The 22571-nt window shown below is 39.6% G+C and overlaps 1 protein-coding gene across 4 annotated transcripts in view; it reads right to left on the bottom strand.

Annotated features, from left to right (window-relative positions):
• Positions 1–22571, bottom strand: part of prdm6 (PR domain containing 6) — a 106379-nt gene that overhangs the window by 71108 nt on the left and 12700 nt on the right. For all 4 annotated transcript variants that reach the window (XM_038703811.1, XM_038703813.1, XM_038703812.1 and 1 more), the window contains exons 3-4: positions 20077–20225; positions 19028–19186 (exon numbers count right to left, since the gene is read on the bottom strand). In XM_038703811.1, coding sequence (XP_038559739.1) covers positions 19028–19186; positions 20077–20225 — 308 coding nt within the window. The remainder of the gene's footprint in view (positions 1–19027; positions 19187–20076; positions 20226–22571) is intronic.

Genomic DNA, 22571 nt, shown 5'->3' with positions numbered 1-22571 from the left:
AAAGGTAAAATTCAGAGCTTAAAAACTCCGCAGGGAATTGAGTTGTGTGGATTGCAGACTATCCTCACCAGAAAAACAGGCGTATAGGTGGATTATGCAGCAGTTTATTACGAGCCATATTTTTCTGTTAGGCCGTGACAGGAGAAGAAGTCAAGTACGTAGCGCAAAGAGCGACAAAGTCTGTATAAGGAGGTGCTGGGGAGGATGTGTCAAGTCAACTTTCACTCAGGAGGACAGAGGTTAGGGTCTCACATTTTTGATCCACAGACAAGCTTAAAGAAAGGATCCTATATTTTCCATAATTCTCCATAGCTTCTTTCGTCAAACTCCTCCTGTCTAGTAGTCACTCATATATATTATACGCCTCCAGTTTGTAACACAGACTTTTTATTTGAAATCTGTAGTCTCCATAGTGACCATGTCCTTTTCAGGTCTTCATAGTGAAGAGGAGACAATGTGACTCAGGACTGTTTGGCAACACCTGAAGTAATTTACTATGTTCTTATTATTATTTTGTCATCATGATTGTCCATACTGTAATTATATGGTGTTGGTCTAGTCTGAACACACAACATCTATTGCATGTCTGTCTGTCCTCTTAGAGGGATCCCTCCTCTGCTGCTCTTTCTTCCTTTTCCCCCTGTTAAAAGGGTGGAGTGAGGGGTTTCTCCATCTAAATCTAGTGCAGAGGGTGTTGTATGCTGTACACATTATAAAACCTTTGGAGGCAAATTTGTGAAATCGGGCCTTATAAATAAATTTGGCTTGACTTCGCTAGGCTTATTTTCTCAGACTTGACAAAGATCTTCCAGAGGCGCAGAAGACTTTATATAACTGTTTTCGAAAGGTAAGCATTACTCCTTGTGACCAGTGAACTCAAAATCCTGAAGTGTCGGGTTGGCAGAGTGCCTCTTCAAGAAAATCTCCCCAGAGACTCCGCAGCAAACTCTCAGGGAGACCACCAGGACAGGTGGAAAGAGACAGGAAATGAGGGAGTGAAAGAGGGGACAACATGTAGCAAAGGCAAAAGCCTTGTACGTAGAGTGCGCTCTACCGGCTGAGCTGAACTGTGCCCCGTTTTATTAGTTTCTTTATAGAAAAATTTAAAGGTACCTTAACAATATATTCACTTTTTAGTTAGTAAATACAGTTATTGTGTTATGCTGTAGTTTGATTCTGGTCCTAGTAGCCCCTAGTTTCCATCGCAAACAAAATTTCATTCCCTTTTCTGGAGAAAATCATGTAGATTGTGTTGTTTTGTGTTTTTTTACTTTTTTACTACTATTAACTCTCTCCCCAGTGTGGAGAGTTTGGAGTTGTGATTTTTGCTATGAAAAATTTTAAAAATCTGACTTTTACAATTGGACTTTTACTGTAAATAAAAGTAAAATAAAATATAAATAAAATAAATAAAAGTGCAACATAAAAATAAAACAATAAATGAATAAATAAATAAACTGCCGAATTGACAGCTATAAGAAGCAGTTAAAATGAGTCGATGTCCCTCAACCCTTGTGTTCATTATTAATCTATCCCTCCATCCATCCGTGGTGATGCAGTGTGACTGTATTGAGGAGGCGTTGAGTGCGTTTATAAGGTGATGACCTGAGCCAATAGCCGGCCTCTCTGCTGTCCATACAGCCAGCAAACAATCAATGCTGTAAATGACTGTGAGAATCAAAGGAAACAGCCTCATTTGTTATTCTCTGCATGTAAGCACTTTAATGTCTGTCATTGTCTGTCTGCAGACGCTCCTGCCTTATTCTGATTCATTATCGCATACAGCGTTTTTTACATGCATGTTGAATTACTTTTACACTGTTTACTTCATGTGTAGGTGTTGTGTTTATCATAAACTGATCTTTCAAATTAAATTCCCTGCTTCTTACTGCGAGACTCTGAGTCAGAATATCTTTGTTAAAGCTACACAGTGTTGCAAAAGCTCTGGCTGATGTGAAGTGTCCTGCTCAAAATGTAAAACCAGCACTAAAACACCTATTTCAATAAACCCAAACGGTACTAGGCATCTTAACAGAGATTCTAACTAATGAATATACAAAATAATCAATGACTTTTTAAAACAACAAAAGTCAACATGTATCCAGCTCATAAATCTTTGTAGCTTGTACTTGTACTAGCTTTGTACACTCAACGGCCTGGTTGTTCTTTTCTGCCATAAAAGAAAGAAATTATGTATTTTGGTGATTGTTTTGTTTGGAATATAGAGAAGAAGAAAAACTGGACTGTTGGCATTAGCAGTATTAGCTACCATGACTAAATGAGACCTCCTATAGAAAGGTTCTTAAACTTGCGCCCACTAAACAATTTTCCTCAGGCGGATGTTTATAAACTATTATATTATAACACTTTATTTATTAATTCCTTTATTTTTTTTCTCTATTTTGATTCTGAGTCTGAGTCTGAGTCTTTTTTGAGTAGTTTTTCTAGCATGGATGGAAAAACCAGAGGACAATGATAAGGTTCATGTTAAGAGGCACCGCAAATCACTTTTAATTTCATCAATGAAAACTATCAAGAAAAATATTTGTTGGCGAATGAACAAAAAAATACAAAAACTAAACGCAAAAGTAACTCTTGAATGCAAAAAACTATGACAATATGTATTACATTTTCATGAAACAATAAAAAACTAAACAATAATGTGAAAGGAGGTCAAATGAACTAATTACTGTTTAAATGCAAAGTCTTATTCAACGACTTGCAGAATCCTGCAATGCAGCTCCTCCGCCACCCAAAAGTACCTGTTTACAGGCCTGTGCTTGGTAGGAAAATACTTATGGACTAAATAAACAGGAAGCTGGGACAAACAATTAAAACATGCAAGCGGCATGCAAGCTAACATAACTTTATCAAGTACCGTGGATGTAACGATAACGTTACTTTCAGTCGGCTATCCTTCATGATGCCATGACAGTGGTTCTCCAATGTTTTCTGTCATGAAACCTTCAGAAGCTGAAAAAAGTTCATGCCTCCCTTCATACATTAACGGATTGAATTCTCATCAATCATTTACTGTACTGGGGGGCCAAAAAATAAAACCCAGTCCCAGCCCAGTTGAATTAGAAATAAAAGAAATGATTCAGGTCAACAACTTTTTTTTTTAATTCCCTAAATAAATCACATTCATTTAACTTAGTTTCCCCTCCATATTTTTCCCCAGGTCATCCATGTCCTCCCCTGCAGGGGCTCGATGACTCCCCTAAACCTCACAACAGACTTCTCTCCATGCACTCCATTGTCACTGATGTCTATTTAAACAAATCACAGCGTGTTTAACAGCTTCCCGTGTCGTCCTGCTCCACTTTACTCTGCTCTGCAGTCTAGAGCATGGACCAAAAGTTAGTTGGTTTAAATGTGGTATAAAGAGTATTGTTGTTGTTCAGTCTACTATAGCTTGAGCACTGATCTAGAACAGATGTTAAACCTTTAACCAGAGACATTGTTCAGATGTGTGACCAGATGCCTACCAGACATTAACATCATAAATAATAAAAAAGTTATTTTCTGTGACCACTGTATTAAAACTAGCAGGTTGACAGTAAAGATATACGAACAAAACTGTACAGTAGCAGGTTAAAGCTATATCATGTGCCTAAACATAACCATAAAAAACAGGTGGCATCCAGGTGACACGTTAGTTGTACGAGAGAGGATTCCATGAAGGGCACACTACTTCCTGCATCAGCCCCTAACTCTACATAGATTGTGCAACGCAGATTTGTCCATTATGAACATAATTCCACAGGCTGAATGTAAAATATAGAACATGTGTTGTACATTTATATAACTAGACAACCAAGTCTGAAACTAATCTTTAAGAAATTCAGTCATGGTTGACAATTGGCAGCCGACAATTTATAGTTTATAGGGACACACTGAAATTCCTGAACAAAGAAAAATATCAAATTATCTTTTATGCTACATTAATCAGTTCTTTTTTTCTCTTCATTGGGGTTTTCAAATCGTCTTGGCTCAGGAGGTAAAGTAGGCCACATACTAATCTGAAGGCTGGTGGATTGATCCCTCCTCCAGTCTGCACCTCGAAGTGTCCTTGGGCAAAAGACTGAACTCCTCTCTGTGCAGGTGACACCTTACATGGTTTACAATCAGTGTATAAATGTGTGAAACTTGTTAAATATGCATGAATAAACACTATTTTCCGAAATTTCTGTCGGGAAGGGGATGGCATAGGACTCATTCTTCTATTATTGGGATGGGACAGGAGTAGTTTTTTTTACTCTTTCATGGGATTAGGATGGGACTAGAGTATGTATGTGGGAGTGGGACAGGACAGAAGTGAAAATCCACCCCCATGTCACCCTCTAGTGTAAAGCGCTTTGGGAGGTTGGAAGACTAGAAAGGTGCAATTTAAGTACAGTCCATTTACCTTTTACATTTCTTTGCCTCATGTAAAACACTTAATAAGAATACAATAAAGTGCTACACAAATACCTGTATGTGTGTATACTGTGCTTTATACTAATATTTGTGAATGAATGCATTTTGCCATGATGCCTGTTGTATACTGTCCCAGCGTGGGTTTGACAGAGTAATATTTTCAATGTAGTAACCTTGATAAGAAGTTAAATCGTGTTCTCACTAACAGCTGTGAGCGACCCTCTGCTGACTGCACAGTGAAACGTCTGAAGCTGCAGCGAACTCCAGCCTCTCCGACCAGCAGCTGGTTTCCAGCCTGATGCTGTTCTGTCAAAGACATTTGGCTGCCTGTGTTTATCGAATCCATCGCTACAAAATTCCATCTGCAAGACAAACGGCCAAATATAACATGTTGTTTAGTTCAACCGCTAGAAAATGTTGCAAACACCGCCAGGCTGCCGGCTTCACTTCACAGCTCCGGCTGTCATTTTTCCATCCGAGCACAACAGTCATGACAAAACTTGATTTTTTTTCGTTACAGCTTCGGTTTCTTAAAGCTCAATAACTTATCTTTGTTTGACCTTCAGTTTGTCCGGGACAGATGACCCTTTCAGCACCGCACTGCTTTATATTCACACACTGAGACCACACATCATATGAGCTGCTGCTGCTGCTGGAGGAGCTGAGGGTGCAGTGCTTTGTTCAAAAGAACTTGAGCAACGGTGGTTAAACTCCAGAAGTGAACTAACTAACAATTATTTGCATTATTGATAATTCTGCCAGTTATTTTCTGGATTAATTGTTTTAAACTTGATTGGAAAATGAATGTCAGAAATTCCTTGAGTCCAACGTGACGTCTTCAACTGTTTTGTTATGTTCAACCAATAATCCAAACGCAAAAGATATTCAGTTTATAATGATATAAAACAGAGAAAATCAGCTAATACTTATAATGGAGAAGCTGGAAGCGGCGAATGTTTGGCATTTGTGCTTGAAAAGGAGAGATTAATCCGTTGTCAGAAAGTGGATCCATATTCTGTTGATTGTTTCAGCTCAAACCAAATTGTATTTTGAAATTATTTTTTGTTCACAAGTATCATTTTCTAGTGTCTTGTAAAAGTCAACAATTTAAAAACAATCTAAATTTCCAGAGCACAATCCATTTTCATCAAGTTAAGGAGCTTGTTGATCAGTTTCAGAAACTCACTAATAATATGTTGACTCTGCTTAACTCTGCAGAACTGTCTGGTGTGTCCAATACTGAAAAATTATGTTATGGACACAGACTTTTTAATATCCCTGAAATGTATTTTAAACTCTTGTTCAGATCCAAAGTTTCCAAAGATACAAAATGTGTCTTTTGGGGGCAATAAACAAAATGAGGTACAAGACATTTTCATTTCACAGAGAAGCCATAAAAACATGGTGCTTATCTATTTGTTATAAACACCATACACAGTGGAAAACGGGTTTTGAGATTTAAAGAAATCCTATAGGCACATTTAAGGAGAAATCAGCCTTCAAGATGCTGATTCAAAAAGTTCCCACATACATTTAAATGTACTTAACTTATATCAATTTACTAATTACTTTTCTTTTTAAGATCTAATGAAGAGGTCACAGAGTAACAGGAAGTGGAATGAAACTGATTATTTACTTTGAGCTTTTTAGTGAAACTGAAGTGAAGGATGTCAGAGAGACGGAGAGTCTCGTCTGTCTCTGCCTCTTTACATTTACAAGAACCAGAGGAGTGGAAGAAAGAGGGAAGGATTAACTCTCTCTCTCTTACACACACACACACACACACACACACACACAAACACACTACAGCCTGTGTGTGTTTTAAGAGGGTGGATTACAGCTCTCTCTTTCAGTCATTGATCTCTGTTGTCAGTGCTTCACTTACTGCTCTGTCACTGTCCAAACACACACACACACACACACACACACACACACACACAGAAATACAAACACAAACACACACACACACACACACACACACACACACAAACACACACACACACACACACACACACACACACACACACACACACACACACACACTATCTATCACAGATATTTTGTTATTTGCATTTTGCACTAAAATCTGAAAGAATCTAAAATTTGAATTAGAAGGTTTGATTTGTAAAGGAATAATACAACATACTTTTTTGTTTTATGGGAAGAGATGTTAAATTGATACCTCTCATGTTTGTATCTCACGTAGGAAGCTAGGTTAACTTTGTAGCCTGGCTCAGTCCAAAAGTAACTAAATATACCTTCCAGCTCCTGTAAAGCTCACTAATCAACAAGCAGAAACTCCAGGAAGTTACTGCTCCCTGCCAAGAAATAGTACAGCTCATAACCTGCACTGAGTGAATTTACTCAGTAAAAGCAGAGACGTTTTAAAGAGCCTATAAGGACATTGGTAAAAGTATTTTCGAGGTGCATTACTTTACTTTATACTTCAACTCCACTACAGAGAGAAATAGTACTTTTCACCACACTATATTTACAGTTTTTTTCTATTGCTAAGATGCAATGGTCACAACTGAAGCCACTTTTTCAAAACTCTTCACATTACCAACATGCATCCTGGCCAAACAATTAATCTCACCTCCAAAAGTGACTCAAACCACCAAAACACTTCATATAAGCCTCAAAATAAACTTGTTCAGCCAAAACACTGGCAACAATACCCACTCAGAAAGCATACATTGTCACTCAGAACACACTGACCTACCCACATTTATGCAAATTATTACGTACATTTGTCTGCTGTTTCCTACATTATCAATTGCTTACAGTATGTCATGTTGATCACAGTGTATTACAGTATACTGGTTCTTTGTTGTGTAACTGTGAATCCTGTCCAGTCTCTTGCAATGTTTACTGTAACTCTGTACTGTTGAAATTGATCTATGCCATACAGAAATTCAATCATTGTCATCAAAAGTTTAGCCATAGTTTACCAATACAAATAGTTTTGCAAATGTGCTGAATGTGCCAAAACAAAGCGACTGAGAAAAAAGAACTGGAAGAAACCTGTAACATATTTTCACTTTATTGACTGTACTATAGTATGTGTTACAAGAATGAATCAGAAATGCATTCAGTAATTTACTTGTGAAAAAAAGAAGTTCCTGACATTTCAGTGCTGCAATACACTTTTTTCCCGTTGTTTACATAGTTAACACTGGTACCTGAGACCCAATGACCACAGTCTATAATTGATGTACCATCCCCTTGAACCAATTCTGCTAAAATATAAGCATGTTTTCTTGCTTTACACTCATCTTGCAGTTTTACAGTAAAACCACATTCAAAACATTACACATATTTCTCTAAAACATAAAATGGATGTAAATGTTCTGCAAAGATTTTCTCTCTCTATATATATATATCTGTCCAGCTACAGCAAAAATGCAGGAAATTGTTTTTAACAGTTTAGGACACAAAATGTGCTGCAGATATATAGTATTTCACAGGTGGTGAAGTAGTAATGGGAAAAGAGTTCTTGGATTTTGGAGAAAGTGGTCATTGAATGCATTTTGTGTGAAAGCAATGAAAAATTATTCACAGTTTGGCCCACATACACTTCTGTTTCGCTGACTGTGTGAAGAGTGTTGACAATGTGACTTCAGTTTTGACCAGTGCAGGTTAGCAATTGCAAAAAACTGTATGCGACAGCTTTAGCTAGTAGTTGTTTTTCTTTGAAGACCTTAGACAAAAAGTTCATACAATGCAAGACATTTAAAAAGATTAATATAACTATAATAATAATATATAGTATTATAATATTTTTTATCAGTGGCCCTCTACAAAACCAAAAAAAGCCTCTGTGGGCTATAGCTTCATACTGACCTCACAGACATAAGAGTGGTATCTTACCATCTAACTCTGCAATACTGAAGTGAATAGTTGTATTTCCCAAAATGCTGAACTATTCCTTTAAAACACAGATTTTCAGTGGATTATTGCAAATAATAAAGAATCTGCTCTGTATGACACGTCATAGAGTTTACCTCATTTTGGGGTTCAGTGTTGTCTATTTGATAAAATAAGAATATTAATTGTTTTGCATTTTTGTGCTAAACAGCCACTCGTCCTTTCTGAATGACAGCTGTTGGTGAGCGATCTGCACAACCTCAACCAACAGCTGAGTGTGTGTGTGTGTGTGTGTGTGCGCGTGTGTGTGCGAGTGTGTGTGAGACAGAAAGTGTGTCTGAAATTTACTGACAGTGATTTGACCTTTCGACCTTATTAGAGAGAGACGCTATTACCAAGCAGACGCTACAGAGATACCCTGTGTGTGAGTGTGTTTCCAGACAGGAAAGCGTCTCAGCTATCAGTTCAAAACACTTAACTGCAGCTCTGAAGCAACACTGGCATGCAAATGGCTGCTTCGCCATCAGAGGACGATGTGTGTGTGATGAGTGTGCGTGTGTGTTAAATGCATTTATCACTGGGTGTGTGACGTGTGTGTGTGTGTGTCAGCAAGTCACTAATGCAGCTGTGAGCTATCATGTCTAAAGGTGTTCCAACACTCACACACAAAACATTTCAAATCCTTCATCAGCAGAGTTCAGCGGGTCCTTCTAAGTTTTCTCAAGATTATATGATTTGTTTTGTTTTGGACTGGAGAAACCTCACACCCTTTGCCCAAGAGCTCAAATAACCCCAGAAAAACCTTGTAAGACACACTTTAAGAGAGGAGCGAATGCAGGAGTGCAAAAATAAAATATTGTCAGCCATTAAGAGTGTGTTGAGATGCAAATTGTAAAAAATATTTACCCATTAACATGCAGTAGGAGATAGATGTTTTTTGCTGATAATTTGTAACTCCTTCCAGGTCAGTACATTAATTTGCTTCGAAGGAACATGTAGCAGTGCTCAACTTCTGGCTTGGACTCGCTGTGATGTTAAACATGAGCGGTATGATACGATAGAGTCATCATTTACAGAACATTTCATGTGACTTCAAGTCACAAGAAAATCTGACAATTGCCCACGCTACCGCATTTTAATAACCCCTGGTACTGAAGAACTGAGGAGCAGTGCTCTTGCTGCTGTTGTGGTGCATTCAAGTACTGGTGGAAATTTTAAGGATTGAGAGTCAGGTGCTGAAAAGTGCTGCATTCATGAGCCACTGTCAGAGAATAAAATTCTCTGGATGCCTTGAAAAGGATAACATACTTTTTGAGATGTTCTTGCAAAAAAAAGGTCTCTGTGTTGCAATCAAGTCTCAAATATCAGATGTCAGAGCTTCCAACAAGCACATGAACACACCGAATTTCAAATCAGTCCACACTTTCAGCTGTACTGTCCAACATGACATGATTGTCAAGTTAATCTTATATTGCCAAAAATCACACAGTTGCCTGAAAGGGCTTTTGAAATCTGCAGGCACACGATACTAAACAGGTAAGTAGAGCGATAGGATGGTGTGCTGTAGTTTCTGATTGGTTATCTTGGTCAATGCAACAGTTAAAGGCAATTTAAAAACCCAGATTTGTTTCATTTAGACATCAAACTGACCAGTCAGCTGTTTTTCTCATCAGTATAAAAGATGTTTATATGCTCAGTAACCACTCAGCTGGATCTGCAGTCAGAACATCAGCATCAGAAAAAGGCAGACTGTCAGTCTTCTTCGTCTCTTTCTTTCCAGAACACGCTGTTGTCTTCTTCATCTTCTTATTCAGTCCAAATCCTGTAAAACTGTTCCTGAGAGCCGATCAATGCTCACACACTTCTGTTCTACAGCTAATCAATGAAAGTCCACTAATACTACTGTTATCTGCTCTCTTCATCTGCCTCCTCCTCCTCCTCCTTCTCCTTATCTTACCATGTCTCATCCTCACTCCCTCCTCCCCTTCTCCTTCCTCCTTCACCTCTTCCTCCTTTTCCTAATGTTAGTGTGTCTCATCCTCCCTCAGGTGACAAAATAGTGTGAACAGCTCATGAAAAAGAACATTTAACATTTTTTTCTCCAAGAAATCCTCTGTGCAGAGCCAAACCAACATGGAATGTGTCTACTAACAGGTATTACGTGTATCCAAAGCCCGATGTTCCCAACAGCTCCATTGTGGTAAAAAAACAAAACAACAACCCTCCTGTAGCCCCAAATACTCACTAGAGAACCAAATGTGGATTAATTCACTGCTTAAAATAGTCCCCCCCAAATATTTCTACCTGTTTGAGTAACCTTTGATAAAAACTACAGTGGCAAACCGTTTTAGGATATTATTGAGCTTTTTAAAATTTTTTAACTTATTTTACCGAGCTGTTTTTTTGAAAGGATTTCCGCCTTCAGTAGGAACCGATGCGTAGCTTGTAGGAGCTGAGAGCCACAGACAGCAAGCCAGAAAGAATTGAGAGATGAACTAACACATTGTTGGTTTTGGTCTTTTCATGGGATTTGCTGATGAAAAGAAAAACATACAACACCAAGCCTACCCTTCAAACCAACTCCAAACTGCACTAAAATAACAAGTGTTGCCAAAAAAATGCACATAACTAATTGAACTCTTGCTATAGACTTATAGCAAACATGAGGCTTCCTGTGTGGATAACAAATTGTCAAAAATGTATCTTAAATCTCTTTAAACCGTCCTGGCCTGCTTTATGTTAAATCCACATCTCCAGCTTTATTTCCTTTTTGTCTTGCAATTCCTCCTCATCCTCAAAATCCTCAGTTTTTCCTCCTTTGTCTCATCCATCCCTCTTCCTGACTCCTACTCTTCCTCATCCTGCTCAGTATCCTAATAGAGAGAAAGCCATCTGTTCGCCCTCAGCACATCCACCTCATTCTATTCTCTGGATGTTAAATCTTCCGTAACCACAGAGCTTGTTCATGGCTGACTTGCGAGGTAAAAGAATTGAAGGTTGTATAAAACCAAAATAAAGACAGACTTCTCCTCGTTCATCCTGTCTGTGACAAGCTGGTATTTAGTCCACCAATTTTCTTAAACACAACCTGTCGGTGAGGAGTCCATTTTTCAGCAGTAAGCCTCATAAACCTGCTGCCATCGCCGCCATCGCCGCCACCGTGCCCAAGAGCAACAGCCTGGGCCTCCACTCATCCAGTGAGAGTCATGTCACCATCTGAAACTGTGTTTTCAGCAAGCAGCTGGCCAACTCATAAACCATAGGGGCAATAATCGGTCGGAGAAATGGATAATATTTGGATAACCGACCCTGATTCACCTCAGCATCAACAGCAGCCAGTTCCTGTCTGAAGGCAGAGCTGCTGCTTTCTTATACAACAAGGAAAAGCAGCGAGGAGCAGCAGAGCGTCACGCACCGCCACCCTCAGGACTGGGGTATCACTGCCCACAGGACTGGGGTATCACTGCCCACAGTACTGGGGTATCACTGCCCACAGTACTGGGGTATCACTGCCCACAGTACTGGGTACCACCACAGGACTGGGGTCCCACCACCCACAGAACTAAGGTACCGCCACCCACAGGACTGGGGTCCCACCACCCACAGAACTAAGGTACCGCCACCCACAGGACTGGGGTCCCACCACCCACAGAACTAAGGTACCGCCACCTACAGGACTGGGGTCCCACCACCCACAGAACTAAGGTACCGCCACCCACAGGACTGGGGTCCCACCACCCACAGAACTAAGGTACCGCCACCCACAGGACTGGGGTCCCACCACCCACAGAACTAAGGTACCGCCACCTACAGGACTGGGGTCCCACCACCCACAGAACTAAGGTACCGCCACCCACAGGACTGGGGTCCCACCACCCACAGAACTAAGGTACCGCCACCCACGGGACTGGGGTCCCACCACCCACAGAACTAAGGTACCGCCACCCACGGGACTGGGGTCCCACCACCCACAGAACTAAGGTACCGCCACCCACGGGACTGGGGTCCCACCACCCACAGAACTAAGGTACCGCCACCCACAGGACTGGGGTCCCACCACCCACAGAACTAAGGTACCGCCACCCACGGGACTGGGGTCCCACCACCCACAGAACTAAGGTACCGCCACCCACGGGACTGGGGTCCCACCACCCACAGAACTAAGGTACCGCCACCCACGGGACTGGGGTCCCACCACCCACAGAACTAAGGTACCGCCACCCACGGGACTGGGGTCCCACGAACTAAGGTACTGGGGTCCCCCACCCACAGAACTAAGGTACCGCCACCCACGGGACTGGGGTCCCACCACCCACAGAACTAAGGTACCGCCACCCACGGGACTGGGGTCCCACCACCCACAGAACTAAGGTACCGCCACCCACAGGACTGAGGTAACACCATCCATACAAGGTAACAACAACCAATAGAAGAACCCCCAACTTACTAATCTCAAGGACCTTGACAAGGACCTAGTTGTACCTCATCTACCAATACCACCCACCCATCTAACTTGCCTATCTGTAGGGACGATGAAGATAACATCTTCCATCACGGTGTATGTAATAATAAATCCATTTGTTCATCTGTAGCCTTACACATAACATTTTCTGTAAATTCATTTTTTACTGATCAACTAGACAGATGGGACTGTCTGTTACTGGCTAGTCCAACTAATCCAATACCTGACTAAATAAAAGTAGTTTATTACATAGTTGCCAAAATTATCTAAACCGAATATTTCCATACAACAGTCCTGTACATATTAAAGGGTAGATACTTCCAAACAAAGTAATGTGTGATGGTTGTTATGGGAGTATTATTGCTTAGCGATCATGCCAATAAAGTGATCTTACAGAAGACTTCAAACATCCAGAGATGATTTCAAACCTCTGACACGAAGAGAACATGTTACCGTTTGTACCGTAGCTGATCACACTCACTCATGTGAAGCCCCAACAGACACCGACACAGGAGAGGAAACAACCAGCGGCTCTATCGCTGTGTGAAAACACTCTGATCAAACATGCTGCTGGATTATGAAGAGACTACACACATGTACACACACACTCTGTATTATTCTAAAATGAAGGTCCAGATGGAAAACCCCAGTCTTTGTTCTGGAACCCCCGTGGTTACCATGCCCACAGGGTGATGTCACACAGAGAGGAGAAATGAACTGAGTTAACCTGATTCACCGAGTGGGTTTAACCAAACAGCTTGGCCTGAGTGCTGGTTTATAGTGGCCACAGTCTGACCTTTAGGTCACATGATCTCCCGGGAGCCAGGAATATATTTTTTTAAACCCCCACAACACTTTCTAGATCACCTCAGTTCCAGTCAGCTATAGTTCTGATCTGCACAGTTTTGATTGGACAAATACTCACTAGAGTACCAAATGTGGATTCATCCGCTGCTGAAAATAGTCGCCAACAAATGCACTACAGTGACCACTGCTTTAGGAAATAACCCCTTTAAGAATAAATAAGCCTTTTAAAAATGTCGCTATATATTTGTGAGGTGATGTTGTTTAAAGATTTACATCTTCAGTAAGAGAAAGTATTTAGAGACTCATAACACCGGGCTTATGCTTTAAAAGTGACTTGACTTAATTTCCACAACAAATTCTTCGGACTCGATGAATGTACTGTAATGTTCCACTTTTTCTAGTCCTTCCAGTTGCTCTGGACTGGGATTGTCATTACATCACTATATTTTAAGTATCACTGCATTGTGGAAGCTGCTGACAGGACTTTTCTCTTTGTGTCACTGTGTCCAGGGGCCTCGAGTTCTCAAGACTCTGCAGATAAACTCGACTGAATGGCTGCATGAAATCAGTGTGGTCATTGGTGCTTTTATTCAAAAATTCCACCAATAAAACTCGAATGCCTCACTGAAATCCAAGCAACAGGAGACCAAAACATGTAATTTGACATGAAACCATTAATGATCATGTAATGATGTCAATGGCGATGAGACCCTTTAATAAAATCCAGAATGCAGAGTTACACAAACATTAAATAATGACATCAGTCAAGAAAACATTACAAAGCCTTCACTGGACACTGTAACCGCAAACCACTGAAAACACAAAGTCAATGGGAATTCTGTTGGGAATACAACGGGAATACGATGATGGACAGACAGACAAACACAAATAGACAGAACGAAGTGATTCAGTTACAAGAAACAGGCAAAGAAAATTGATTCATCTGGCTAAAATGAGGATGTAAAAAGCCAAGATACCAACAGGCAAATTGGAATTTTCTGAATCCTCATGTGTCTCATCAACATCCAACACTAACAAAATATTTTGCCTCAAACTGTGCAGCTGAAGTTTTCCTTTCTTTGCTGCTCTGAAGTTACGATGTTTGGGGCTGTTTTCACTGACTCTGCGCTGACAGCTCGTCCAGTCTCAGATCTGTCCAAAAGAAAACTCCTGTAAAACCCCAGAGGAGGAGGTCAGAGCTGCGACTTCAGGACATTCATGTTTTTACTGCAAATTCTTTTCAATCAGGGCGGACTTGAGCTTCGGACCGGGAGGTCAACGGTTCGAATCCTCTGGAAGACCCAGGCAGGGAGAAAATAAGAAACTGCCTTCCCTAAATAAGTACGGTTAGACAAATGTGTATGCTACTCAGTACACGTCTGCTATTCTGGTTCTTTACTACATGTCAGAGGCTCTGCTATATTTATCTCAAGGCTGGAGTAACTAATTATTAGAATAAATTACTGTTTTGTTCTCTTCATTCACTCTGTTTGACATCCTGCTGGCTGGCTTTTGTTTTTTCGTAACCAGTCAGTGGCAAGTGAGTATCTTTGCCGTCGACGTTGTTTCCAGAAACTGTAACTTAAAGAAGAAATATGGTGATTTAAGAATTGGCATTTCTGTAAGCCAACTTACAAAAACCTTCCTTTGAAGATTCAGATTTTACATTTAAAATCAGAAAATATCATTAATATAATCTTTCTTCTTGTCCTTCCTTTTGCCTTTCCTTCTCTACTCCCCATTTCGTTCTTGCTTCTCTTTTTTTCTCTTTACTTCTGTTTTCTCTTCATTTTCTTCATTCTCTAGTTTGATTCATCATTTTCTTTCTGTCACTTTATTTCTTTCCTTCATTTTTTCTTTTTACTCTTTTTCCTTCCTTTCTTGTTTCTTTCTTTCCTTCTACTGATCTGAAAGTGAATGAAACTTTCCTTACTTTGGAAACTTTTTTGTATTACGTATTGTATTACAGGACAGTAAAGTAAGGAAGTAACTAAATGTATGTTGCTACTATTTACAACTAGCAATTATGTTCATTATCAATAATTTGTCGGTCATTATTCCAAAATAAAACAATTAATAATTTAGTTTATTAAATGACAGAAAACAGTGAAAAACAGGAATATTTCCCAGACTTCAAGATGACGTCTTCAAATTTCAAGTCCAAGTCCAAAATCCAAATACATTCAGTTTACAACGATATAAAACAGGGAAAAGCAGCAAATCCTCACATTAGACAAAGTGGAACCAGAGAAAGAACAATGAAAATTGTTTTAGAACCAAACTAACATTTAACTATAATGGATTCTGTCAAAAATGTGCTTTAAATGTGCTTCCTACATTAGACCACATGTATGGGATTATAAATAACATTTCTATATTGCGTGAATATTGCGTATAAAGACTCTATCTGGTGACTCTTTACCACAGTACAGAAGCAGTGAGTGATATCGCTCCAGGTCAGATAGTTAAAAAGTTATTCCTCCATAAACACAGACACTGAGCTCTGCCTCCGAGGACATCAATTTGTCGAGCCATGAAATACTGCAGCACCAGAAAATCCTCCACTGTTCCACCCAGACATAACGGCAAGTGTCTTAATTAAAAGTGGCCCTTCCTGGACACCATAGACAACATGACACAAGCTCCCTGATTGGCTATAGGAAAAATATCTCTTTCTGTTTTGGGGGGCATCAATAAGCGAGTTTAACAACCAGTGACTTTTAATGGGATCTGTGTGTAAAGCTTCTTCATCAATAGGCCTAATGACCAGTTTTAGCCCGGCAGCCGATGGATGATCTGCCGATGGTTAGAGCCGGTTAATCGGATCAGCATTTCTCCAGGGCCCAGGGCTTCAAAGGCTGGTTTGAAACCCCACAGTAAATCCCAGATGGACTCTGCTGGGTCCAAATACAACAACTGTGCAAGGATGTTTAAATCAGACTCGGACTCGGTCCTGAGCTGGAAAATAATGTGGGTAATTTACTCTGGTGTTTTTGCATATTCACAAATCTTTAGCTTACTATTTAAAATATCCACTTATCTCATTGTAGTGTTTACAACAAGAATTTTTCCTGAACTGAAGAAAGGTTTGACTATGGTACTCTTATAGGAATGGGGCAATTCTTTAATTGAAAATGTTTAAATAAATAAATACACTAAACTACATTTGGAAAGAAAAGTCACTTTATCACTCTGGCAGCAGAAAGACAGAGCAAAAACATAACAAATCTCTAAAATCCAGGGTTGAACAAATGCAACTGAGAATCATACAAACTGATTTACATAATTAGATTTCAATATTCAATAAATATATTGCTAGTCTGGCTAATGCACTGAATGTCAATGGTTGGATATTCACTTTTTAATCTACTAATCTAAAACAAATGATGACAGTTACTACAAATCTCTTTTTTTAATAATATTTTTGGGGGAAAGTTGTCTACTATGAGAATAAAGTTCTAATATTGAAAAGAGTCATAATATTACAAAATAAAAAAGTAAAAAGAAATAGAAAAAAGTAATATTTTATGAATTAAGTATGTGTAGAAAATGGAAAATATTTCACACTCAAAAGAAAGAGTCAGAGGTTGGAGGATCACTTTAAATACTGCCTCATGAATCCAGAGTCATTTCCTGTTCAGGAGTAAATAACCCATTGACGCAGATTGTCACGAATTCGCATCACACCTCTTCCTTTCAGACTTCAAGCCAAGATAGCGCATGGATACCTGTTTGTGCATTTTCAATACAAAACCTAGGAACCTTTTGCAAGCCCTGGTTTCTCGTTTATGCCTGTTGCTAATTTGCATCATACATACATCATACCTGAATTTATATCTTTTCTGTGTTCTATAGACAAATTAACAATCTTCACCTAATTTAACATCAGCTTGAAAGCAAATGAAAACACAAATAATTTTTTTTATTGTAAGTCAAGGGGATAAAAAACATCTTTTAACGTTCTAACTCAGTGCCCCTGTAGTCATTGTTCTACCATCTCTTCAAGTAAATGTGTCACATTTGTGTGTTTTTTTAAATAAAAATGCATCTTTTCTCTTCCTGTAAAACCTCATGGTATTTTTGATGACTCATCTTGAACTCGAGGATGGTTCCATAAATGTATCCCATCAAATCTGATTTGTGCTAAGTAGCTAACCCGATTATCACCCAGAAAGTGACGGGCGGCGGGTGAATGGGTGAATCCTGGCCAGTGACTGTAGATGTTTCTGTACTGAAAAGTCTGCGTTACTAAATCCTCCCGTCAGTGAACTCAGCTCTTTCATGTTCTCTTTTTGATGCACAAATCCTGATATGACAAGCTCTTTGCTCCTGCTGGACTTGGCCTATGATGTCTTGCATGCTGCCCCGACCTCTGACCTCTGAGCCTCTGAGCCTCTGCAGCCCACCCCCAGCCCATCTCCACCCACCCTCCCCTCCTGATGTCCTGCTGCGGATGAACAGCAGAGAGACTGATGTCCGGTCAACCGACGTCTGACTGACCTTTACCAGCTCGGCCACAAGGGACTCATCTATCTCTCTGTCTCCCAGCATCCCTCACTCCCCCCGTCCCATCCCCTCTAATGCTAATGCAGCTGTTTATAACTGCCACATTGACTTTCTCCTGCCACTGTATGTAAATACAATCTGCTCTGATCAATGGACTGCGAGGTGACATGATGCTGACCACAAGCACACGTACACACACTCACTCAAATACACTTGCAAAAACTGAACATAAACATGTACTATATGCACATATAATCACAGAACAGCCAGTAGAGGGTTTCTGCAGGTTCACCAAGTTAAATTTAAGACTTTTTAAAACCTTCTTACAAGTATGAAAATACGACGGAAAACCAGTATGGACTTCTTGACCTAGATTTATTTATGATTAAATCACATTTTTCTGTACTTCCCAGCAGTATTAACTATAATTTCTAATGATATAACTAATTAAATAAATGCGACCAGGACTTGAAAAGGTGGCACAAAAGGGATGGATTAATGGTAAATTAATTTAAGTTTGCTAAAAATCTTCACTTGTCCTTCTTAGCTACTGTAGCTAGCAGTTTGTTTGCTGCAGGTCTGACGGTGCTGGCTGACACTAAAAATGAACAGTTTCCTGCAGCACAATTCACTTTTAGTTAAGAGGTGTTGAACGTCTTCTGTAATTCCATACGCACAAATAACAATACTTGTAAATTATTTTTCCGACAGTTTGAGGGTTTTTTTGTGAGGCAACTAAATTTAGTGCTTTTTAATTCTTTCCAAGACCTGCAGTAAAATGCCCCAAAATTTTTTCTCAAAGTGTAGATACAGCAGAAGAGAGTGGTCACATGTGTAAAGGCCTCAAACAATCAAATAAATAAATCAAATTCAATATGTTTCGCTCATTGAACACATGAGCACTGAGGCACTCTGGACATGTACACTACAGCACCCAGAAGGCCACACACTTCACGCCCCTCTTACCTCCCACAGGTGTCTGGTGTTTCTGACCGCTCCCGACTGCAGTTTGTCCACAAGCAGAGGGACTCCCTGAAATGGACCGATCCAGGTTCCCTGAGGGATCCTCTGAGCCGCACAGATCCCATAACCCAGACCAGGAACTGTACTGGTGCACAGACACACCTGCATGCACAACACAGAGAGGTCACAAAAAAACTCTGCAGTGGAGACATTTCTATATGTACAATTTATTTCCATGTGCACTGGGCAGGACATCAGTCAAAATGCTGAAAGTGAAAAGTGAGGTTACTGAGCTACTGTATTTTATTCTATTTCCATATTATGATATTTTATAATCCTACTCCCGCAGTAAGTAACAAGTACTGCAGATTCATGTTATTAATACAAAATCAACTAATATATTATGATGTATTATTACAGGTTTAGTTCCCTGACAGAATATCAAATATCTCACATTGTCTCCACTTTTACCAGCCACAACATTAAAGTGATGAGTACTTTTTTTAGTTTTGGTACTTTAAATATATTTTTATGCTAATACATTTGAACTCTTTACTGCAGGACTAGCAAAAGAGTATTTCTTCACTGTGGTATTACCATCTTACTAAAGTAAGATCTCCTAGAATAGCGTACTCCTGGCTGTGACAAATGGAGACCAGAGACGATGCTGCCTTCACTGTCCTCACGTATCGTTCAGCTTCATTATATCCTTCTGGAGTTCTTCATCTGATCAGTTCACCTGCTGCCCTTTTGTCTACATTTTCCTGCACCCCCACACCAACCTGCTAAAGTAACTTTACACAGCTCTTCTACAGTTAGTCATCAATAAGATGTCATGTCAGTCCTCCAGAGCCGCTTCCCTTCATCAAGCTTTGTGTCAAACAAATGTCAAATAGACTAACGTTACTTTCATCCATGCAAAAATGCAGAACACATATTAAGTAAATTTTTGGTAACATAAGCTACCGATTGATTAATACAGCTTCTTCTTACACTGTAAAATCCAATAGTCAGGAATCAAAACAATCCGACAGACAGAAAGGAAGTCTCACCTCTCTGGGCAGGTCTCTGAGCCAATCAGGGACGTCCGGCAAGGTGACGGGAGCCGCCGTGCTGCTGGTGCCGACGAGTCGACGCAGAGAGTGAAGAGGTCCGTGCATCGGACACTCACCGTTCCTGTTGTCTGCACACATGTCACAACCTGGAGGTCAAAGGGGAGATTTTACTGAATGTTACCTTTAATAACACACAAACAAACAAACAAAATGATTTAAAAACATAACCTTTATTTTAAACATTGAATTTTGATTTTAAGACAACAATTTTGAAGTAAAAAGATTGTTTTTGTAGGAATTTTAACGTTATTCTATTCCAAAGTGTGTTTTTATTTATTTTAAGTGTCTTTATTCTGACTTTTATGCAGCGACTCCTTTAATTAAAGATGGGAGAAAATAAAAGTAGCATTGACCTTGAATTTAAGACTTTTAAAGACTTATAAGGACCTGCAGACACCCTGAATAAATCTTAAAAATGTATTAACGAAACCTCAGATTTAACAAATGTTGTAAAACGGCAGTGTAGGTAGAATGATTAAAGGGCTTAAAGATAGTTAATCTGCCTTTATTGGAGCTCGGTGTCTCTTAAAGAATTATCTGCAGCTCTGTCTGATGAATTGAACAGTTTTTTATTGGTGTTTACAGTCAAAAGTGAGATTTAAATGATTATTTAAAACTTCACAAGTCTAGTTTTATCCATTGGCCGTATGAAATAACCTTCTGACAAAGTGAAAAACTGAAAGTGAAGGAAAAGGAAATAGGAGGAAAGAGGCAGGATTGTTGTGACCATGTGTCTGAAACTCTCCTCTAAAAGTCCAAATGAGAAAAAAACACGTCCTCTTTGCAGTGTTTTTCCACGTTAAATGTGGCGAGCAGCGTATTGCTGGGAATTAGCGAGTGTCAACATTTACTCAGAGATGCAGTCTGACAGTAATGGATGTTAATTGACTGTAGCAACATAATGAGAGATTATTATCTGGACACAAAACTCCCACAGAGCAGAGAGGCTGAGAGGAACAGGATGTTAATGTTGGGTTTTTTCCCCCTGCTTTTCCAAAAATTAAATATCCGCCGTTTGAGAGAGTGATGGCTACTTTTACACCATGATTGATAGAAGTAAATTAAACTATATTATGGTCATTTATAAACCACAAGATGTAACACAGGTTCACGGTTGAGTAAATGGGAAAAATTCTACAGACTGAGTTCTCCGTGATCCTCGACTATTACTGTGAAATAAACAAAAAAATGTTTAGGATCTGACATCTACTGGAAACGGATTCAGTTATTGTCTTCACCAGTGGGAACACTGGGTTTAATTGGGCACATATGGAACCCTGTGGTACTCAAGGAACTGACTGTTGTGGGCAGAAAGGAAAATGTTAAGTTGTTGACATATTTAAAGAAAGTCCTTTTTCTGACTCGACTAAAACAAAGAGAAGTCTTAAGGTGGAAACCCCAACATAGTATATGTATATTACAGGGTTCAACATTTTGGGAAGGCTTCAGGAAGTTGCTGCGCCTGTCTGTTGTTGGGCAAGAAATAGAACCAGTACTTTTTTTTTAATGGCAATTTGACAAAAAAACTTATCTGAACTTTCCCAGAGCCCCCAGCTATATTTTATGTCCTTCATCAGCAGGTAGAGGCCATAACATGTGGCTGAAAGCAGGGGTGCAATGTGTTTTTACTCAAGTACTGCACAAATTTGAGGCACTTGTACTTTATCTGAGTCTTTTCTTTTCATGCTTGTATCTCAGATTAACCCATAATGAAACTAATCATTAGTTGCAGTCTGATACAAAATACTTCAAACAGAGCTCCACCTCAACAACTAGTAGTAAAAACCTTCTTTTAAATCAATGCAGGAGGAATAATAATCAAGTGATAGAATATATAATAGTCACAGTCACAGGGGACATTTCACTGCAGTGATGTACTTTTCTTTTAATACTTTAAGTAAATTTTCCTCAGTATACTTTTACTTAAGTAACATTTTCAAGGCCAGACTTTTACTTGAAGCAAAAAGTGTGTTTCATGTGATATTAGTACTTTTACTTAAGTAAAGGATCTGAATTTTTCCTCCACCACTGGCTGAAAGCTCTGGAAAAGCTCCAATTGGTGACCTAAGAAATATTAGTCTGAAAAAACATGAAAGGTTCTTGTTTTGACTCTAATACAGAAATGTCTTTCACTCTGCAACTTTATATTCAAAGACCCAGAAAGTATTTGAAGTCACGACCTCTCTGTTACCAAATGAATCCCCTCTTTCTGAGCTACATCATCTCTCACACACACAGTAATTAGGTGTAGATTTCAGACTCATGAGAATAAACATAACGTCTGTCCCGCTACATTTTCACAACATTATCTGCATTCAGTCTGAAGTAAAACAACAAGAGAGAATCCCTCCCTGCGGAACCGAGCTGTTTTAGCTGCAGATGAGCTGCGATCGTCCGTCCACAGCGACACCCTGAGATTATTTTCACAGCGT

This window comes from Micropterus salmoides, unplaced genomic scaffold (genome assembly GCF_014851395.1).
Source record: "Micropterus salmoides isolate LMB-PRFRI ecotype aquatic unplaced genomic scaffold, ASM1485139v1 Ms_hic_scaffold_7, whole genome shotgun sequence".
Lineage (NCBI taxonomy): Eukaryota > Metazoa > Chordata > Actinopteri > Centrarchiformes > Centrarchidae > Micropterus > Micropterus salmoides.
The sequence above is the reverse complement of the archived record's forward strand: the minus strand, read 5'-3'. Positions and strand labels throughout refer to the sequence as shown.